The sequence below is a fragment of the Gobio gobio genome, assembly GCF_949357685.1.
Source record: "Gobio gobio genome assembly, chromosome: 7".
Classification (NCBI taxonomy): domain Eukaryota; kingdom Metazoa; phylum Chordata; class Actinopteri; order Cypriniformes; family Gobionidae; genus Gobio; species Gobio gobio.
Genome location: NC_137103.1, coordinates 37,798,687 through 37,821,718, shown reverse-complemented (window position 1 = coordinate 37,821,718; position 23,032 = coordinate 37,798,687). Strand labels below are relative to the sequence as shown.

General features: G+C 39.7%; 3 protein-coding genes across 3 annotated transcripts in view; 2 read left to right on the top strand and 1 right to left on the bottom strand.

Annotated features, from left to right (window-relative positions):
• The window catches only part of piga (phosphatidylinositol glycan anchor biosynthesis, class A), an 882,343-nt gene that overhangs the window by 182,539 nt on the left and 676,772 nt on the right, over positions 1-23,032 (top strand). The window lies entirely within an intron of this gene.
• Positions 1-23,032, bottom strand: part of LOC307129066 (uncharacterized protein) — a 538,951-nt gene that overhangs the window by 123,451 nt on the left and 392,468 nt on the right. The gene's annotated exons all lie outside the window — the stretch shown is intronic.
• On the top strand, positions 18,447-21,114 carry LOC307128856 (G-protein coupled receptor 183). Its single transcript, XM_079820867.1, has 2 exons — positions 18,447-18,902; positions 19,095-21,114. Exon 2 carries the CDS (start codon positions 19,099-19,101, stop codon positions 20,128-20,130), a length of 1,032 nt encoding a protein of 343 aa, XP_079676993.1. The 5' UTR covers positions 18,447-18,902; positions 19,095-19,098; the 3' UTR covers positions 20,131-21,114.

Genomic DNA, 23,032 nt, shown 5'->3' with positions numbered 1-23,032 from the left:
CACCCTTAGCACTGACTAGCCGGTCTATAAAGCTCTTTATGTTCGCACCTTTTTGATATAAATATCCTCCCACCCTGGGCATAGGAAAGCTGTCAGTAGAACATTTGTTTTCCATTTTTCACCACTGAGGGCTGTTCAGGAGGCAGAAGTTTGACAAGGTGCTAAAAATGTACACCAACACTTACTATTTGCCCTTCAGAAAATTTTAGCAGCTTAGCAGATGGGGTTTAATCTGGCACCATTTATTTTCTTCCCATTTTCTCTCATTCCAATCAATGCCACTGAGTGTCCACACATTGCATGAAGGTGAGCACTTGAGTCCACTGACAAAAAGAGGTTCAAAATGGAACAGTAGCACACTGCGAACTTCACATTATACTTGTACAATTTATATACTTGTACAAGAGACAGAAGTCAAGAAGCAGATTTAGGATTTTATTGTATTTGAAGTTAATTTGTCACAATGAAAATGGAAGGTCAAGTTGAGCGCTGCAATGTGGGATACATTTCTGTACACTGCTTACTGCACATTTTGGCAAATGTTTTCATGTAGGCTACATTTCTCATGCATACACAAATAGCATACTGCATAAATTAATATGGTGAGTATTGTAGTACATATTCCAAGCAGCCAGAAACAGGAATGGGAACTAACTATAAAAATTCACAATAGATTTCACATTTTTACAATTTTACAAAATTTAGCACTGTTTATTTTAACATGAGACTGTCCCAGAGCTAAGCCTTAAGTGCCTTTAAAGGGATAGTTCACCCAAAAATGAAAATTAGCCCATAATTTACTCACCCCCAAGTCATCCTAGGTGTATATGACATTCTTCTTTCAGACGAATAAAATTGGAGTTATATTACAAAAGTCCTGGGCTAATCCAAGCATTAGAATTTGATTCATAGTTGCTCTGTTTTTGAAGTCCATAAAAAGTGCATCTGCCCATCAAATAACGTGCTCCACGCGGCTCTGGGGTGTTAATAAGGCCTTCTGAAGTGAATCGACGTGTTTGTGTAAGAAAAATATTTATCAAGTAAACTTTCGAACGACTGCATTACATGGAAAAGTGTTGAATTTTGAAAGTGAAACTCAAGATGCGTACGTGACGTCATGACGAGCCTACCTGGTCACGTTAGTCTTTCAATTGGCAGGGTAACTTTCAACAATTTTTCCATAAATTGAACAGGGAAGGCGGTCGGCCGAAAGTTTATTTGCTAAAGTTTTAAATATGGATATTTTTCTTACACAAACACATCGATTCGCTTCCGAAGGCCTTTATTAACACCCCAGAGCCACGTGGAGCACGTTATTTGATGGGCAGATGCACTTTTTATGGACTTCAAAAACAGAGCAACTATGAATCAAATTCGAATGCTTGGATTAGCCCAGGACTTTTGTAATATAACTCCAATTCGTCTGAAAGAAGAATGTAATATACACCTAGGATGACTTGGGGGTGAGTAAATTATGGGCTAATTTTCATTTTTGGGTGAACTATCCCTTTAAATCATACTAAAACCACAGTGAGTGGTATTTGAGGCTAAAATCATGTTCACGAACTCACATACCCTCAATTTTAAAGAGTTTTCAGTGTTAGGTAAATTGATATTATATATAATTTGTTAAATTATATGTAATGTGCTGCACATTTTATTTGTGCAGAGATGCGTTTGTGTATTTTGTAAAACATTTAATTAGGAGCATCAGTTACTAAATTGAGTCATCTGTTAAACAGGGTCTACTGAACAGACAAATAGCAAAGTACTGAAAATCAAAATGCGTAAATAAAGCTCTTAAAAAACTTTACTTGCATTCGGCTATATGTTGTAAGTGTGTCCCATTAGGTAACACACTTGCAGTCTTCACAAATTCAGGAAATAGCATGTCAAGTAAGAAGTGGTCAGGTGCAAATACCAAGTAATGGCATTGGGACAGACCCTAAACATTTGCTGAGGGAATTTTGGACAAATTGATATTTCAGAATTGAAGAGCGTCTTATCGCATGCTTTATGGTGTCATGTCCTGTTAGCACACGGTGTAAGATATACATTTCATCTAATTGAATTCATATGGCGTTTCCACAACATAAGGTCCTAGTATTTGCATTATTTTACAAACACACAACTAGGCTGAAACACCTTCATTAAAGCCGACATCAAACTGAAAATGCGCTAGTCTTTTCTTACTTATAGTGATAGATCCTAGTGAAAAATATGATTTCGTAAAAACCAAAAATTTACGGTGGGACTTGATTTTGTCCATTGGGAATTGAGTGGATCGTTGTGGATTGCTATTGCTGTGATCTCACATGGTGACACTTTGTCCCGCCCTCGCGCCATTAAACACGTCATCAGAGAAGAGATGTAGTTGCAAGTGGGCCTGGGAGTGGAAGTTATTTTGATTAAACATTTGTTTAATGATGTGCAAAATCACATATAATAAATAAGAATTGTTCATTTAGATTTCATGGTTACTTTAAACTGTAAGGACCATTAACCCAGGGATCACACGTTAGTTCAGAGACAGACACAATTATATAAACCACCCTATGAATAGATCGTCACACATCTGTTACTTCAGTGTCTGAGCCACCATAAATGAGACTGCTATGGCTCAGAGCGAGCCCGTCGGAGGCTAAGCGATCTAGACGCGGGAGATGCCGCAACACAAGACCGCGTTGAAAGCGCCCTGGCACACGTGGAATTCCGCGTGTCAGGTGGCGAAGCGGAATGAAATAGATATCACCAGCACAGCCCGGAGAGTATAACCCATGCCTGCTGTTGACCTGATACCAGCAAGAAGACCACAAAGAGTGGCCGAGTGACCGAGCAAGGCTCGAGTCGTCCAGTTGTCACCACCCTGATGCTGATGCGGTTTAATGAGCGGCGTGCTGTCACCACACATCTCTCCACTGCGTACGCTTGTACAATCTGGCAGCTGCAGAACCTGCTGGAGTTCACGGAACTCCTCTCTTCACTATTAAATAACCTCGAAGTACATTACGTGCGTTTCACAGAAAATAAACACACAAACAAAAAGGGAGAGCATTTGCACGCAAGCCTTAAGAGGCCAGTCACATCTGTAGTGTAGGCCTAATGTTGACCCAACGTGACCTGTATGCTAACATGGTCTGTGGATGGTGTCATTACAGCATATACATAAGTATACATTTCAAAATGCTGACTCAGTATTTCGATTTGGTTTAGTTTGCTTTCAAAATTGTATTCAATTTAGTCTGGTTTGTATTTTCTTTTACCTTTTGTTCATAGAAAATGAGCCCATGTCACGCAATCTATGTCAGTTTAGTTGAACATCCTTAAATGTTGACAAACAAAACATGGATAAGATACATATGGAAACATATGGGAAGTGTTTTCTCCTCCCTTATTAAAAGTTGATAAGCATATTAATTTTGCTAGCTATATTCACAACCACATGGTTGCATTTTATCATTTGCATTTAGCATTGTTGCCTGCAACTGTCAGAATTCAGACCTAAACCCTTTTTGGGTCACAGCCCACCAGATGAGAAACATTGGAGGAGATAAATCCAGGATTATACAATTTAACACATCTCTTTGCAGAAAAAGAAAATCAATAATCGCTGGTGTGATTAAAAATAGACAGGTCACAGATATAAAATACAAATCCACCTTTAGATTAAGTGTTTGTTAGTGACCAACCTTTAGGCCAGAGGACAAGTGTGAGCAGAAGAGCACATAAGAAAGACTATTGTTCATAGAGGTTCAGGATGAAAAGGTGTATTTCTGTGGACTTGAAGGCGTCTTTACGGACCAGCCTCCACCCTGCATTCCTCATGGGCATCCTCCTGGAAAATGGCATAAGGTTTACAAAACATCATTGTGGCTGTGGCACCAATTACTGTTAATATATGTCAAATGGCTAAAGCAGAGGCTTAGAAGCAGACTGATCACTCCGATAACGCCAACTGTCACTCCGTTAGCCACAGAGCAGCCCCACTGGAATAATTAGTCCACTCTCTGTGAATAAAACAATATGAAAACAGCCAAATTGACATCCAAAATATGGGCTTTGCCTCAGATGACCTGAAAACAGGCTATCCCATATAGACCAACAAAGGCAACATCTTCCATCAATATTGATTCCCCATCTATTCATTTTATATTCATTTAATGGAAATTGGTAATAGCACCTTTACTTTTTTAATAGGCAGTAGTTTTTGGTATTATAACTTATAAAATGAACATATATTAAATAACTAAACTAACTTAAAAGTGTTTCTTGAACAAATGTAAAATAAATAAAAAAAAGAAAAAAGTTAATGACATAAAACAGTATAAAAACAATGTAACTTTGCTAAAAGGCTAAGAGAAGTATTTACAATATTAAATAATTACATGTAAAATGATTCAATTACTTAAATTAAAGCTCTGTTACCAAATACATACTCCAAAAAACGTCTTAAAATTGTAGCCATTTTTCATTAGTGAATCCTTCTACCTTTACATTTTAGAATGCCTCCAAACACAAGGCAGTTTTTCAAATGAAATCATAGACTTCATATATATATATAGCAGTGAGGTCACTTTCTCACGCACGCACGCACGCACGCACGCACGCACGCACGCACGCACGCACACACACACACACACACACACACACACTCTGTGACCTCACCGCTAAATTCTACAATCAGTTAGCAGTTTGAATAATAGAATGCAGATGTTTGAATCTGCAACCTGTTCAAACTGGCATTTTCCATAAAATATAATATAAAATAGTAAATATAATAGGTACAAAATAGGACCTTCAACTCTTTAAAAAGATTTGTTCATTTTGTACATTTCTAACAATAAACATTAAGTAAACATAACAATTAAAGCTGCAGTCCGTAACTTTTTGCGCTCTAGCGGTTAATAAACATAACTGCATGCGTCTTGCGGAAGAACATTGCAGCCGGGGCTACTTCTCTCTGTTTGTGTCTATGACGAGTCACGCATGGACTGTGCTCCTCTGCAGCGGTTCCTACCAGTCCGGCCTGAAATAGTCCCAATATAAACACTTATTATAAGTGTATCATAATGATACAAGGTAAGACAAAAGCATGGTTTGGAAAATGGATTCATGTTGTACATTCTCATTATATAATTTTTGTAAATCTTGAACACAAAAAAAGTTACGGACAGCAGCTTTAAATATAATTTTTTCTATAACATTAAACATAAAAAACTAAGAAAAAATACCTTAAAATGGATGTAAATGCAACCTAAATGAAGCTGTCACTCAGTAGGTGCTAGCTAGTGACCAACTTTAGGGTTGCAGTTAATGATTAACTTTTTGTTAAATGTGAAGGTGGTTAAAACTGTGATTAGGTAAAACATAATAGTACTCATAACCCCCAATTTTTATTTGTGACTTACATAAAAGTCACAGGACACAAAGTGCAATGTATTTGTTTAATGTTCTGTATAATCGCCAGAACCATAGCAAAGAGCTTTAGGATCTCTCTCTCTCTCTCTCTCTCTCTCTCTCTCTCTCTCTCTCTCTCTCTCTCTCTCTCTCTCTCTCTCTCTCTCTCTCTCTCTCTCTCTCTCTCTCTCTCTCTCTCTCTCTCTCTCTCTCTCTCTCTCTCTCCCTCTCTCTCTCTCTCTCATTCTCTCCCTCTCTCTCTCTCCCTCCCTCCCTCTTTCTCTCTAAAAAAACCTCTCTTGATAGATTTGTAGTTCTTACAAAAGATTTAGAAAACTCCTTTATATAATACACAGTGGAAGAATCAAACACTTTTGCACATAAATAGGGAAAATGTTCTGTGTCTCCCTCTCAAGTGTTTCTCTCTCTCTCTCACACACACACACACACACTGCAGGGCAGACAGTCGGGGCACGGCTCATCTATGTGAAGCCAGCTGGCTGTGGCGTCCCTGAGAGCCGAGCACTTGTCCCCTGCTGAGTGCAATTGAGAAGCGCAGACCTGCCTTTACTCTGCACACAGCCCAGAGCCAGGCCTGACAGACACTGTCAGTCTGAAACACAGCGACGCAGGGCCCGCGGCCTTATCCGCACTCAAACAAGCAAACATACGCAGGGCACTTTTACCTTCGTGTGCGTGTTCGCACACTCCCTACACATTTTCTTTTCTTTTCTGAAATGAACTCTGAGTGTCGGTTCCCGTACGAGGGGAGGCAGCTAAACGGGAGTGCTAAATTTGACAAGCGGCTAAAGGTACGCAGGGCGTCTTCACACGAGTGTAAATGAGTGACACCACCAGAGATGTGCGTCCGAGAAAGCAACGTGTAATTGGTGATGATGGGAATGGACACAAGCCACATGAGACCGCTGACAAAGAACCAGCATCGCCACCAACAAAGGGCTGGCGGGAGAGATGACGGCTCTGAAAGGGGCAGGGCAGCTTCAAAGCTCGCCAGAGTCGTTCTTTTCTTCTTCACACACACAGAGAGCCTCTAAAAAGTGATATTTCAGCATATCATTATCATTCAGTCTGGATGAATTCACAGTCGAAGATCAAAAGAACAGTTGCATTAGAGATGGATAGAGATATATCATAATTACCCCAGGTGGGCCGAGACTTGAATCTAAATGGGTCACATCAGACTATATGTGTGGACAACATTACGTTAGAAGTTACAATCAGTAACCATAAAGCTGCACAGTGAACGTGTGCAATAACCAAGGTAAAGCGAGTTGTATTCGGCAGGTCATGTGATCTGAACATGTCAGCCCCCATGAGACGACCCACTCTAAGCAGAATAAAAATGAGCTTGTACATTCATCTCGTGTGAATTTACATGATTTTCAAAAGTACTATACATTTCTTTGTGTGAAAAACGTTTTTAATGTGCACATTTAACTTAAACATTGGACTTTCACGCATATAAACAGCAGAATTATTCTGTGTCCCAGTAAAATGTTATTGATTAATCAATATTTTTTATATTAAATTACTTGAATTTGATAATCTCCATTGTTTAAATAATCTAAGATTAGATAAAAAATTAGATTAGAATAATCTAATCTAGATTAAAGTTATGCATATCTTAATTTCTTTATTACTGCCACTTTTTATTCATGCATATGTTACCTGTACATTTATATGTGAAACATATATTTTATCGGTGTGCAACTTTTTGTGCATTTATACATTTACCAGGCAGGTACTCCTTCAAGTGGATTTGATAGTACTTGGTTCCCTCTAGTGCTCAGAGAAGGAATGATCAGTTTTTAATTTGGTTAAAATGGAAGAACTGAATTATCCTATTAAGCAGTATGAACATCTCTGTCTTAATCTTCAGTTTTGCATGTCTTGTATGCAGTTTATTAAACTGGCTAAACAAACTGCCGTCAATAACATGCACAACGGCTGCACCTGGTAGCCATGGCATTTGGCATGGCATTTTCACATCCATTAATAATTACTGTCATCTGTGTCTTAGGTGTTGGACCCCTGTGTAGATGATTGAGACCATTCTACTTATAACTGCATATAATTTGAAATAATACCCAAATACAACTGTGGAAGATTACAGGTCACAATTTATGCAGTATTTTACGAGAAAAGTCAAATTTTGTCATGAATGATTAATAAAGTGAAATAATTAATTTTCTTAACTTAATTGCTTACTGCATTTTCTGTAAAACTACACATGAAAACCTGTTTAAGTGTAAAGAAAATGATTATATGGCCTTTTTAAGACAAAATCAATTCCAAATTCAAAGTGATTTGATATGTGGAGTAAAAAACAATGACTGCTTTTACCTGCGTTTTTTTTCCCCTCTGAAGTTGATATTGTACTTAAAATGCATAATTTCCCCCAAATCAGTTCCATCTCCCTCCCCTTCTAAACCAAACAGAAAAGGTCAGACTCCTAAGAACTGACTTTCATGTGTCTCACGCTGTCTCATCACTTTCAGTATCTAAAAACTCTTCCTGTAACTTGCCAACGCCAGCAATGACAACAATTCTTTGCAAGCTTCCCCCTTTATTTCATACAGTCAAAGGGTAAGACTCCAATGTGATATACTAACCAACCAACCAACCAACCAACCAACCAACCATCAATCCATCCATCCTTTCAGGACAAATACATGTAATGTTACACACCTACTAACGAACTAACCAACCAACCAACCATCCATCCAACCAACCATCCATCCATCCATCCAGGACGAATACATGTACCGTTACACCCCTAACCAACCATCCATCTATCCATCCGTTCGGGACAAATACATGTACCGTTACATGCCTACTAACGACCTAACCAACCATCCATCTATCCTTTCGGGACAAATACATGTACTGTTACACGCCTACTAACAATCCAATCAACCAACCAACCATCCGGGACAATACATGTACTGTTAAACTCCTACCAACCAACCAACCAATCAACCAATCATCCATCCATCCATCCGAATACATGTACCATTACACCCCTAACTAACTAACTAACGAACGAACGAACGAACGAACAAACTAACTAACTAACTAACTAACAACAAAAAAACTAACCAACCAACCATCCATCCAGGACGAATACATGTACCGTTACACCCCTACTAACCAACCATCCATCCATCCATTCAGGACAAATACATGTACTGTTACATGCCTACTAACGACCTAACCAACCAACCATCCATCCATCCATCCATCCAGGGCAAATACATGTACCGTTTAACCCCTAACTAACTAAAAAAATATCCAACCATCCATCCGTTCGGGACAAATACATGTACTGTTACATTCCTACTAATGAACTAACCAACTAACCAACCAACCAACCATCCATCACGAATACATCTACCATTACATCCCTAACGAACTAAAAAAAATTACCAACCAACCAACCATCCATCCATCCGCTTGCTTAATCAGACATTTTGAGTGTACCTAACTCTGGTCTAAAGTATAATCAGACAGTTGTCCTCGCTGTTGTGTGCATGCTCCGAAAGGCTGAGGTGATGTGTGGTGTAATATTCAAATATTTTAGTCGAGAACACTTGACAAAATCGTGCAACATTGGAGTCATTAGAGGGGACAGGAGGAGCTCTTTAACTTTGTGTCTGATCATACTGAAGCATGAAATCTAGTGCTGACCTACAGTATGCTATTACCTCAGACACTGTCCACACGAGTCACTGGTGTTGTGACCGGTCTGAATTGTATCATAACTGTAAGCGACTGGTGACGATTAATGACCTTTCACTGGTCTCAAATCATTTACTTCAATTACAGTGTAGAAACCAGATGGTTTTCATGTTTTTTTATTTTGAAGTTCTCTCACGGTCACGTTTCCTGATTCCCTCTCCCCTCATGTGATCATGTTCTTTTACTCTATGGGTGCTTCTCAAACGGAAGGCTGCATCCTACAGAGGCTGTTTGTGGGTTATTTATGGCTGCAAAGGATACATCTGATGCGTCCTTCAAAACAGGCTGAATGAAGGACGCGAAATGAAGGCTACCTTGCAAGGATCCTTCAATTTGAGATGGCCTTCAGCGACATATGATGACGTGGCAGCTGAGATATGCAGCCTTCCATTTGAGAAACACCCTATTGTTATGTTCAGGAAAAGACACACACACACAGCGCTTTGGTTGAACGCTAGTTTGTTTACTCAATGAAACTTAGGCGGCACAGAATACGGTACCCCTGAGAGACATGCGCACAAGCATGACTTCCCAACAGTATTACGACAACAGATGAATTTACGATAACAATAACGAACTGGTTACCAACCACAACACCTATGTGTTGGTTCATTGTGTTGATTAGCTTCAGGTGTATCTTCTGTCATTAGTCTTTGGCTGTGTCTGAAATTGCCCCCTATACCCTCATTCACTATTCCCTGCATTAATCCACTAATATAGTTTACTTGAGAGTCAATGAAAACAAGCGAGCGAATTCGAACACTGAGGGCCCTATCATACACCCGGCGCAACTCAAGTGTTTTTTGTGCTAGTTTCGGCTTGACACAGTTATAATTTGTATGTCCAGCACCATGTTGTTTAAATAGCAAATGCACTCACATTCATCTGTTCAAGGTGCATTCAGGCGCATTTTTGGCACGTTGCTATTTTGAGGCAACTAAAAACGACTGCACCATTGACCAACAAAAACCTGGTCTAAAGTAATTTTTTGTGTTATTTAAAGGGCGTGTTAGTACTATGCGCCTATAGGTAGGTGCACAACACGCGTAAACTCTGCTTATTACACACACTCCTCTCTGGAGAAGCGTTCAGTCTTTTTGCTCGCAAATTCCGCCATGTAAATAGAGAATCAGCCATGGTGCAAGCGCAACTGGCTTTTAAAGGGAATGGGAGATAAGACTCTGGTTTATTGTACACTAGGTACAACCCTTTTGGACCATGGTTCCGGCGCGCTGACCATTTTTTCTGTATTAAACTAGCAAAAGTGGATTCGGACACGCCCTAAGTGCACCTGCGCCATTCGCTTCAAACCATGCGCTCAGATCCTTAAAATAGGGCGTCGAGTGTGCCGGAAGGGCTGCCACTTTTGCATAGTGCTTATTAATTATTTAAAATTTAGCAAACTGGCAGCTCCAGTAGTAAGATCATGGAAACTATGTAAAAACCTTTATTTTTAACAATCAATCAAAAAGGAATTTATAGCGGTTTGGAAAGCAGTTTACAGCGGTTTGGAAAATGGATGGATGGATGATTCAGCCGTTGGGCATACATCGGTTGTACACTTGTTATTGCGTTGCATTCTAGAATTGAATGAGTGCACTCGATAACATCCACTATGGTTTGGGACACCACTACAAATGGCTGTCCGTCGTACAAATAGAGCTCTATTTAAGGGTATAGGGGCTTGTTATGTACTTTTAACTGACAGGATCTGGTTAGTTATTAGATGAGTGAACCCCTCTGGGTGCCGGTCAGAGCACAGTTGTATAAGGATGAGGAGACAGGTAAGTAGTTTTTTAGGTGATGTATTTATAAAGGATAAGCTGCAGAAGTATCATTTACAGGCAGTAGAGGCATTAGTCTGAAACAAAAAAATACAATAAAGAATAATGAATAACTTTCTAGCTTGGCATATATATAGTAAACCATGAAATATACAAATATACAATCCAAAGAAGGAAATGAAGGCATCACATGGTGCATTAAGCTGTACACGATCATTTAAAGGGGTGGTAAAACACATTGTTTTGAAGGCTTGATTGTGTTTGTGGGGTGCACTGTAACATGTGTTCATGCTTCGTTTTAAAAAAAAATTCATTATTTTTCATATATTTGACCTTTATTCTACACTGCTCTGTCCCTCCTTGTAAAACAGTCTGATGCTTTCCGGGTTGTATGAAGCCAGTCCCTCAAAAATACGCGATGGGCTCAGATTGGTTAGCTGGCCCAGTGTGTTGTGATTCGCTAACCGCAGTGCACGTTTGTTGGAAACGTCACGCCCTTTACCGGTAGACTGAGCTTTGGTCAGTATTAGAAACGATGGCGTCAATAAAACCACACCAATCTGAGCCCGAATCAGACCCAGAACATTTTAGTGAAGATGATCGAGCAGAACCTGTTCAGTCCTCAAGAGTAAAGGCTGCGGATCTATAATGATCGCTACTGAATGGCACTGTTACTTTTGTATTTTTAGAACGATTATAGCCAAATATCTGTCGCAAGAACTATTAACCTAAAACACTAAGCACTGGCTTTACTAGTAAGTTAGCCAAATCACACACAGAACCATGTTTAGCAAGCCTGTAGATAAACAACACATAAAAGCTCTAATCAAATAATCATTTACACTAATGCCAAGTTCACTGTTGAGATTTTAATGTTAGTGTTTGTAACGTTAGGTGTTCGTCGGATAACGTTAAGTATGAATGAGCATTTAACAGACTGGTTTGCAGAACAGCGTTGTCATCTGTTTACTTCCTTGCTACAATGTACAACCTATTACAGGAAAACACATCGATGAAAAATAAATCAGACTTACAGGTTGTGGCCCGTAAACAGCTTCTGTTTGTAAATCCAGCTTTCAGGACAAGCCGTTGTGCATATCCTGTATTGAACTCGCTAACATTGTGGAAGTTTTCCTCCATGAAATGTGCTGCGGGAGGGAGCCCCGCGCGCGTCGTGCATTCACACACTGGCCGCGTTTGTCTCACGCAGCTGACGTTGTGCAAATCCGGTATTGAACTCGCGAACATTGTGGAAGTTTCCCTCCGTGAGATGTGCTGCGGGAGCCCCGCACGCGCCTGTTTCCTTCTGTCTCATACACACGTGCATATAACATGCTGTATAAGCTCTGCAACGCACCCCTGTCCCTATGAAGGCTGAACAACGCAAGTACCCCAGACCTGCAATCCGGATGAATATAACAGCGTTTCCTCGGCATCGCGGCAACAACACTCCAGCCTAACTATACCACAACAGCGCCACGATACAAAATGGCGCCCCCCCCTATTTAATATTCTCGGAGGAGGGGTTTATGTAAATATTGAGCCTGGTGATGTCACCAACCCTGGAGGAATGTCTGTAGTCGCCTACTGGCCGTTTGCTGTAGTTCTTAGAAATGGATTTCTTTAAAAGCAAATATCTCCCTTTGCTTTAAACTTTGAACGTTGTAACTTTGCAGATGTTGTTTATGCTCAAGCAGCAACATTACACGCTAGCTAAAGTTAGAATAGTGAAATCGTGGTTTACCACCCCTTTAACATGATACACACTCCATATATGGATATCGCGGCACATCCGAGTGTAATCGTTCGTCTGATATAAACAGCTCAAAATAACCGAAATCACATAACAAAGGTATTATATCAACAAAGGCAGTGATATACATCTCAATAAAGAAGAAATAATCACATATGGAACAGCATTATTAAGCTAATTTAACAGAAACATTGGCTGAGGGCATGTTTAGACATATCAGAGTGACAAAGTTATAAATAACTCAGTACCGATCTCAATAAACACCAAAATAAGGCAAACAGGCTTACTTGTAGGTCAATGACTAACACCTTGGTAACTGCTGCAGCAAATAATACAATTAAACAGGACCAAATGTCCTTTCAGCAACGGCTAGCAGACCATTCAAGTTCAGCAGGCAACGGCAGATTATCGCACCAGACTCCTCAGCCCGAAAGTGAGATATGATGTCAAAATAAAAGCCCTCTCTTAAAGGAGCCTTTACAACAGGGCTATTTCAGACACAGCCTTTGTTTTTATATTGTCGTCTTGTTTCCATTGTACCTTGTCTAGCTTTGTGCCGATGTAACCCACTGTTTGCAAGTCATGTTTTAAGTTTAGTTTTCCATGTCTACAGTTTGAATTTTGTTATCACGTCAATAAACTGCACCTGGGTTCTCACTTTCTACTCCTTCAGTGGAAATGTTACAGCTTTCCTGTTTAAAAATTATTTGTAGCCTATGTGTATACATTTTTTTCCGTGTTACAATGCTTTCTACCCCAGCTTACAATGCGCAGAGGTTTATAGTTGTCTCTGCATATTGAAGCAATTCGTATGTAGATGCATGCTCTGTCTGTTGTTTTTCTTTGTGTTCTTAGTTCAGTCCCTGTGACCTAGTTTTCCCCAGTCTAATTAGTTATTTCAATTCCTTGTGACTTGTTAATTATCTCATTTAGCCTTCAGTTCTCCCTCAGTGTTTGTCCGTTGTCGTCAATGTATACTTGTGTGTTTTATGAGAGTTTCCTGAGATATTTATTATTCAAGTATCTGTTTCCAGTTATTCATTGTCTTCGTGAGTTTTGATCAACACGTTATGTGACAGAATGACGGAACAATACAGTTTTTTATTTGCGGAGCTTTCCCCTTGTTTTTTTCCCCTCTCCTGCCCATCATGGACCTCTCCACTGTGCAGCTACTCTGTCTGGAACAGGAAGACCATTCGCCTAGACCTTGTGTGGCTGACGCACTAACCAGACCGCTCTCTCTGTGTCTTTTACTATGCCAGCCTGAGCAAGTGCTCGATGGCACGCGTTCCAGTGAACGATCCAAAGGAGGATTTCGCTGCCTTCGTGGAGTGGGTACTTGTAAATAACAACTCCCAATTTACCATTGGCCCTGCTGAAGATTACATTATTACTAGTCCCACTCCACTGCTGCCAGAGACCAGCCATCCACCGCCGACCACAATCGACAGGATTGCCTTTGCCCACCGCAGACCGTGGAGACGGGCCTGCTGCGATAGACGAGCCCGAACCTAGGATGAGGTTGAGAGGAATCATCCCCCCGGAGCCTGGACCACAGCGAGAGTCTGACCAGGTGCGTGAGCTGGCAACATTGTGCTTCGTGGAGGGAGTACTCGTGGAGCTTGAGGGCTCGGAAAGGAGCCCCGCCCACCACCCCGCCGTGGTGGAGGAGATGGTGAGGACCTCTGGTGGATATTTCGAGGAATTGATTGATATTTTTGGGGAGAGTCTGACTGACTTTTATTTTGAAGTCTCTTCAGCACCCCCTGTTTCTCCAGTGTCTCCTTCATCTCCAGAAATACCGCCCAGCCTCCCTCATCCCCTTTCTTAGTCAGCCAGTTCCTCAGCCCTACCTTCACTGCTGTCCTTCAGCTCCTCTACTCCGACCACATGCTGTGTGGACCCACCCTGTGTTCTCAGTCCACCAGCTTTATCTTGCGCAGAGGATCCCCTGTCGTCACTGCCAGTCTCTGTGCCCTGCACTCCACTGCAGCCCGTCGACACTTCAGGTACACCCTGGCTCCTCCCTCCCTTGGATCCACCAGAAACCCTTGTCTATACGGCTCTTCCAGGCTCACTTGTCTCTCCGGCTCCACCTTGGTCAGCCATCAACCTACCGACACCTTCGGCCCCATCTAACTTCGCCTACCCCCCAGCTTCGCCTCTGTCCTCTGTCCCACTGGCTTAGCCTCTGTCCTGCGGTCATCCGTTTCCACCTCGGACACTCGTCGGCGCGGCTCCACCTCGGTCTCCTGGGCCTCCGGTCTACCACGGGCTCATCAACCCAGCAGCTCCTCCAGTGGCTCCATCGTCGGTGGCGGTATCACTGTCAGTGGTCTCCAGGGTGTGTTCCATCGAGTCGTCAACACCATGGCTCCTCCTGCCTCCTAATCCGCCCTGGGGTCCTCCTGCTCCTGGCTCCTCCCACCATCCACTCCTCCATGGACAGTTTTTCTCTGCTTTAGACTGTTTCCCTTTTCTTTCAACGCCCTCCTCCAGAGCCCCCACCCTCCTCATATGGATCGTATAAGGCGCGAAGATGCGCCTACTGGGAGGGGGAGGTACTGTTACATGTATGCTCCGTCTGTTGCTTTTCTTTGTTCTTATTTCAATCCCTGTGACCTAGGTTGTGTCACCCCCTGAAAACACCCCCTATACCCTTAAATAGGGCACTATTCGAGGGAACAGCCATTTGTAGTGGTGTCCGAAACCATAGTGGACATTATCGAGTGCACTCATTCAATCCCACAATTCACTGCAATAACGAGTGTACAACTGATGTACCCTCAAAAGCTAGATACCCATAATGCACTGTGAGATTCGTGTGCCGAATGAATTCCCACGTCTGACCACAAGATGGTGCCCGCAGCTTTTCCAAACTGCTTTTCCAATGTGGCTACAGCATATATACAGGTATGCATTCCTTTTTTATTGATTATTAAATTGTATAATTGTGTTTTATACATGCTAGTTTCCATGAGAGTTCAAAATCTTTTCATTTTCAAGAGCTGCCAGTTTGCTACGTTTCAACTGATTATTAAACCGCAAGCACAAACTATGTAAAAACGGCAGCCCTTCCGGCAAACTCAGTGTCTGAATCCACTCACTCGTTTTCATTCACTCCTTCAAGTGGACTATATTAGTGGAGTAATGTAGGGAAGAGTGAATGAGTAGGTGCGTTTACATGGAGCATTGTAATCGGTTTAAAAGTCCAATCCGAATGAAAAAGCTCCATATAAACACCTCAAACGGAATAAATGCCCAAACCGAATTAAATTGTAATCGGTTTGAGAGGGGTGGGATAAACCTTTTCATGAACCGATCAAACGAAAAATTCCACCATGTAAGCGACCTGATCCGATTACTGTGAGTGTATGTCTTTCTGTGATATATACAGCGCGCGCGCGCCTCCACAACTGAAGAGCGCTCGCCGCTCTAACACCAGGCTAATGTTGACAAGAGAGGAAAGTTCATTTTTCTGAGGTATTAAACTTTTTTATTTCATAACAAGTTATGAACATAATGTTGGAATAATGACACAGACAGCCTGGCTACAGCATCTCATCTCCAGCCTTTGTCCGAGGCTTCAACTGCGCATGACAGAAGAATTTATTTTTCTGAGGTGATTCTTAGACTTTACAACAAATAATAAATAGCTTTTATAAAACTGTATAAGTCCTGGTGGCCGTTGAGAGTTGCCAGTGCAACGGGGAACATTCAAGCTGCTGGAGAGGATGTGTCGATATTTCTATATGTTTAAGTTAAATAAAAAAGGTTCAACAACTGCTTCAAATTGGTTAAGTAACATTACCCACGGTCTACTTTAATTAGGCTACTTTGGTTAATATTTATAGCCTACCTCTGTGATTATGGTATTAATCATCTGAAATATTTTCTAAATGCGTTCTAGCCTTCCAGTAATGATGCGGAGCACGTCTTGAATGCTTTCATTCATGTTTCACCGTATGTTTTTATTAATAATTTGGGTGCATTTTATTGTAAATTTTGTGTTTTTCAAATTAAATTAATTGAATTCATTTTGAGTCCGCATTCATCATTCACAGCTGTTGAAATAGCCATTGTATAGGACATAGGTTAAACTACTGCATGTCCGCCCACAGAAAAATAAATAACTATAAAAATGACCAACACAGAATTATTGATCCACGAACGTCGCAGTTATTATAATTGGCAACGTTACGAATCTATGCGACAGACAAACTGTGTGCGCATGTCACAAAATGATTCAGATTGAAAGTCAGCACATGTATTTAGATAATGTCTCATGTAAACAGTCCACCGAATCTTTCAATCGGAATGACAAAAAAGTGTGCATGTAAACGTGGCTAGTGCATAGGGGGCGATTTCAAACACAGCACTAGTTTTCCCCAGTCTGACAAATTTGTCATTTGCCCTGTATATTTAGCCTTCAGTTCTCCCTCAGTGTTTGTCCGTCGTCAATGTATACTTGCGTGTTATATGAGAGTTTCCTGAGATTTTTGTTATTAAAGTTCCTGTTTCCAGTTCTTCATCGTCTTCGTGAGTTTTAATCAACATGTTACGTGACAGTGAACTCTGTGGCTTTGTGGCACATTGTTTGTCAGTGGCCTGACATGATTTTTTGCTGAAGAAGTGATTTACTAAGATACGAAGATACCTAAGCAAAGATGAGCATAACCAATGCCCATTGTATATGCAAATTGAAAGGTTTTTTTTTGTTCTCACTAACATTTCATACACACCCTGACGAAGACATGTAAAGCCGCAACGCGTAGATGTACCTGTCACCAATTTTAAATGTTTAAGCCATGAAAAAATAAAGGCTTTTTAACTTTTTCAACACACCGATCGAGTGCCTTGGACAACCTTTGTTTCTGAACTTAATTATCCCATACAACCAAAGAGCACCGAGATTTTACACCCTGTGCAGCACTTCTTGCATTCCTTGCTCTGATAACATTTAAAAGGGATTCGCTATAGGTTAGCTGATTACCTTAAAAGTCCATTTATATCACTGTCAGTTCGTACTGCCATTAAGACTTTATCGAACATGCGGATGCAATGAGACCCGTTTTCCTATTTGTACATGTGACGTTTGCCATTATTCTATGATTAACCAATATTAGTAAATCCTGTAAAAGTATGAATTAACTGAATTGAACAAACCTAATTGTAAATTACTGAAACTACAGTGATAAATCAACTATAATGATGATGCAAACAAAGTATAGCATTCCACAACAGTTGCTTTTATGTTCAAAGGTTATGTAAAAGCATAGTGCCAGCCTCTATGCAAGATCAAGACCACAGGAATATCTTTGAGCAAAATCTCTTGCAGTTTTTCACGTTTGTTAGAATTGTGAAATGATTTTTTTTTTTTTTTTACTACTTTCATCAACAGAAACCTGATTGGGAAACTGCTGCCATATATCGAACATGAGGATGAGGTATATTGTGGTCATAAACCACAGATGTAATCAGCAGCTTGACTTGCTTGCTGGGTAGTGCAAACTACCTGTGTTTTCATACTAAATCAAAGTTGCACAACCATGCATAACTTGTTTCCAAAAACTGCCGACTAAAGCGACTTCTGTTGGTACTTCTAAAGCAGTCGACAGTGTGTGAGCTCATTGTGCCTGTAGTGTGTTACATTTTATCCTCCTATTTTTGAAAAGGGATGTTGTGACTCCCTGCAAAAGTACCTCAACATACTTGGCACGTTAAGTGGGTCAGTGCTGCAAAAACAGGAGCTTGTGGTACCTGAGCTGTATTAGCGGTATTATTGCAGATGTTGTAACATGTCTCTTTGACTGCTAGTACTGGGGAAAAAAAGAAAAAAAAGACATTTCTTTCAAACACATCGACATTTAAGACTAGCGCAAACATGACTACTAGAATATTTAATATATTTTAGTTGGAATTTCTTTGAACATCTGATAAGGGCAAACAATATTTATATTATATAGTTTTTAATACAAAAATATAATTGAAAAAATTATAAAACGAAAAACAAAAGAACCATTAAACAAATAAAAAAAACTTCTTTTTTTTTCATTACTATTCACTCCAAGAGTCACACATACCTTACCTAATCCCTATGGAGCTAAACCAATCAGGTTAAAGGGGGTGGGTTTCTATTGAAGTAATTCAGCAACTCGTCTAACTCAGTCACATATCCAATTCAAAGAGAGACAGACAATCAAACTGCTGTGAGTATCAGACATTTAATGTGACTTTTTGATGTGCAATCTTTTGGATCACAATATGATATATTTGTGCTCTAAAAATTTGCACAACAATATATATGGATATTTAATTTTGTTAAACATTTTTAAACATGCAAATGTTTTGATATTTACTTCTTCCTAAACCAAAGTTCTATTTCCCCAAAACGGTCTCAGGAACATGACAGATCAAACTGGACTGGAATTTCAGACGATGCCAATGAATGACAGCTACACAAACCAGACTTGTGATGTTTTCATCTACAAGGAGTCTGCTAGGATCATCTTTCCCATTTTCTACTGCCTGGTTTTTGTCATCAGCATTGCAGGTAACAGCCTGGTCCTCTGGATCACCAGTCAGAAAAAGCAGAAGATGAACTCCACCACAATATATCTGATCAACCTGGCCATTTCCGACACCCTCTTCACCGTGGCTCTGCCAGGGAGGATCACATACTACATCCGAGGCTTTGACTGGCCATTTGGAGATTTCTTGTGCCGACTGACTGCCATGATCTTCTTCAGCAATACCTATGCTAGCATCGCCTTCATGACCTGCATCAGTGTGGATCGCTACTTGGCCATGCTGCACCGTCAGAGGTGTCAAAGACTGAGGAAAACCAAGGTTGTGCGGGGTATCTGTATTCTGGTTTGGGTGGTGGTTCTCCTTGAGACGTCCCCGCTGCTCTTCAGGAGCACCTTGGAAGCCAGACCCGGACATAGAACATGCATGGAGTTCTCCAATTTTGATGGCCAAAAGATGGCATACGGCCTTCTGATTGCTTGCGTCATTGGGTTTTGCGTGCCATTGGGACTCATCCTGTGCTGTTACAGCCGGGTCAGTTGCAAGCTCTACAAGACGGCCAAGGAAAACCCAGTGACAAACAAGTCCGGAAGTAACAGCAGGGCCAAAAATATGATTATGCTCATTCTACTGAGCTTCATGGTATGTTTCAGTCCCTACCACATCAACATCATGCAGTTTGTAGTGAGAAGGCTGTACCATGAGCCCTCTTGTGAGGAGTTCAAGACTTTGAAAATGTCCTTGCAGGTAACCGTTGCCATGATGAACTTTAACAGCTGCCTTGACCCTTTAATTTACTTTTTTGCCATCAAAACATACAAGAAGAGAGTGATGAGTCTTTTTAAGAGCTACATTTCCATTTCGGCATCTTCCAAGAGCATGCAGGAGAACAGCAGCAGTAACACATGAGGACCAATATTATGCAAAGTAAAATCTGATGGTGTTAACTGCAGAGGAAATGCCTGCACACATGTCAAAATGTGGTTGGATTGATGTAGACTCCATAGACTAGTTATCTTTCATTTTTGAGCAAATTTTTCGCCATTTCTTATCATTTAATGGGCTGTGAATCCATGTTATTTGATTTGTTTTGTTGACCCCATTGTTGTGTGAATTTATAAAGATCACTGACATACTCTTGTCATTTAGCACATTTTCGTGAGGTCAGTATGAATTTGAATAGGATTTTTTTTTTGTGTAATATATATTTTTTGGTGTATGATTAATGTGCTGTTGGATTCTTTCTTTTTTACTGACATCAAATGAAATTAAGAGTAATCGTAACACTTTACAATAAGGTTTCATTAGTTAGCTACTTTATTTAACATGAACTAAGAATGAACAATACTTTATTTTACTTAATTAATACAGGATTTATTAATCTTAGTCAATATTAATTTCAACATAATACATTATTAAAATCAATTGTTGTATTTCTTAACATTAGTTAATACACTGTGAACTAACATGAACAAACAACGAAAGACTATTTTTATTAACTAACATTAACAAAATTAATAAATATAACAAATGTATTGCTCATTGCTAGTTCATGTTAGTAAATGCATTAACTTATGTTAACAAATTAGAACTTATTGTAAAGTGTTATCAGATTAATTAATTAAGTGGAAAAGTCCCACATAAAGGTCGACCAATAGACAATTCTGAGTAAGAATGAATGATGTAGGTGTATGTTAATATCTATTGACGTTTCTGTAAGTTGCTGTGTGAATACTGCGTTTTGCTTTAAAGTTACTCACAAAGTGTGTGTAACATTTTGAGCAACCCCTATAACAGCATTTTCCATTTTGGAATGCAATGCTTATGTAGCTTCCAATTGCTCTAAACAACTTTGTTTAGACCTCTTTTTTTAATACAAATAAAAAAAATTCATCATCAAGTTGTTGTGTTTTGTATCACTTATCTCTAACTGCCAATAATACACTGAAAGAAAAAAAAAAAAAAAAAAACTTATTATCTGATTTGCCCTTTAGTTATCAGCCACTGGGAAAGCACAACAAGACTCTGAACACCACAAGAAGAAGACACTTATCTAAAGTCAGAATCACATCTCACTGTTTCTTGGAATGGCAAGGCACCTGATTCATTCTTTGTAGCTATGAAACAAATCAACTGAAACAATGTTACTACGAAATGGTGATGACTTCGCCGTCACACTTTTCTGTGCGGGCAGCGGGGACAAAAAAGAACACGGCAGCACGTGTTTGATGGGTGCATGTAGGTGTTGAACATACACATGGCAGCGATGTTCTTTTTCCTGCTTAATTTCACCTGAGGTTCAGAACAGGATACAACATAACCACAAGCACATGAAGTGTCTTTTTTAGCTGCTACAGGTGGTCTGATAGACTTTGTTGTGTATTCCATGAAGCTACGTGTCTATAAAAAACAGCGGAGAATGTGGCAAGCATGTAGCAGCCTACAAAACAAAAGGATGTAGGTGGCACATAATGTGGGTGGCAAAATTGTCTTTGTAGAGAATATATACCCAAAGAGTATAATCTGAATTTAACAATGATTAAAAATAGGCACTGAAATAGGCTACAACATGTAATGAGGCAATAACACAATATTTTCTCAACCATAACCACACACTATTTTCCCAAAATACATGGTACAAGACACTCCTGGCAACAAACATTAGGAGAACCTTAAGTCAACCTGATCTCAAGAATATTCATGTAAAAATCGTATTGATAAAATTAGCATGGTGAAAAACTAAACAAATGGGTCATATCAATAAAAAAAATTTTGCACATAAAAATTTAGTTTCACATTAATAATTTCCACTCTTCTCTGACCCCTAATTCCTAATTCATTTTGTTTTGCACTTTTTCTATGTAAACACCCTCTTCATCTGTTGAATGATTAACATAGTAACCGTTATTTGCAGTCTGAGCACAGGAAAAGTGGTCTGATAATTTTTTTACATGCCAATCTATTATAGTGGTCTAATCTATTTCAGATAAACCCATCACTAATTAGTAGACCTACATAAAAACAAAAACCTTGGTTCACATGTCATTCACTTCCTGTTTAAGTGGCCTGTTTTTCACAGGATGCTAATTTTGGACTGTACAGATAACTAAGTATTTCAGCTCAATATCATCAGCGCCATTTTGAGTGTTCGACAGGAAGGAAAAGGAGACTGTGAGCAGTGTTGGGGGTAACGCATTAAAGGGTTAGTTCACCCAAAAATGAAATTCTGTCAATAATTACTCACCCTCATGTCGTTCCAAACACCCAAGGCCTTCGTTCATCTTCGGAACACAAATTAAGATATTTTTGATGAAATCCAAGAGCTCTCTGACCCCTCCATAGACAGCTATTTATTACCACTTTCAAGGCCCAGAAAGAAAGACATCATTAAAATAGTCCATGTGACTCCAGTGTTTTTTTTTATTTTATGAAGCGACAAACATTTTGTGCGCAAAAAACTAAACAAAAATAATGCCTTTATTCCAGAATCTCTTCTCGTCTGTGCCAGTCTCCTACGCTGTTGACGTAGTAAATACAGTACAGTTAATTAAATTACAGTATATTACTGTTAATAATCATTTTTTTAAACTGTGGAAAAACTGATAAAGTATGTCAAATTACATATAAAACTCATTTTCAAGTTAATCTCCGCAAATTTAAGGTTTTTATGAGTTATTTTATAAAGTTGCTGTCCATCTAGTATCTACAGTAATTTACTTTTAAAATATAGGCTTTCCATGTACAATAACTAAGATACTATTTATAAAACTGCAATAAGCACATAAATTCAAAAACAAATGTTTGCATATTT

Bases quoted from the DNA above. Each gene is read 5' to 3' on its own strand.
- LOC307128856 (XM_079820867.1), top strand. From the start codon at position 19,099: ATGACAGATCAAACTGGACTGGAATTTCAGACGATGCCAATGAATGAC.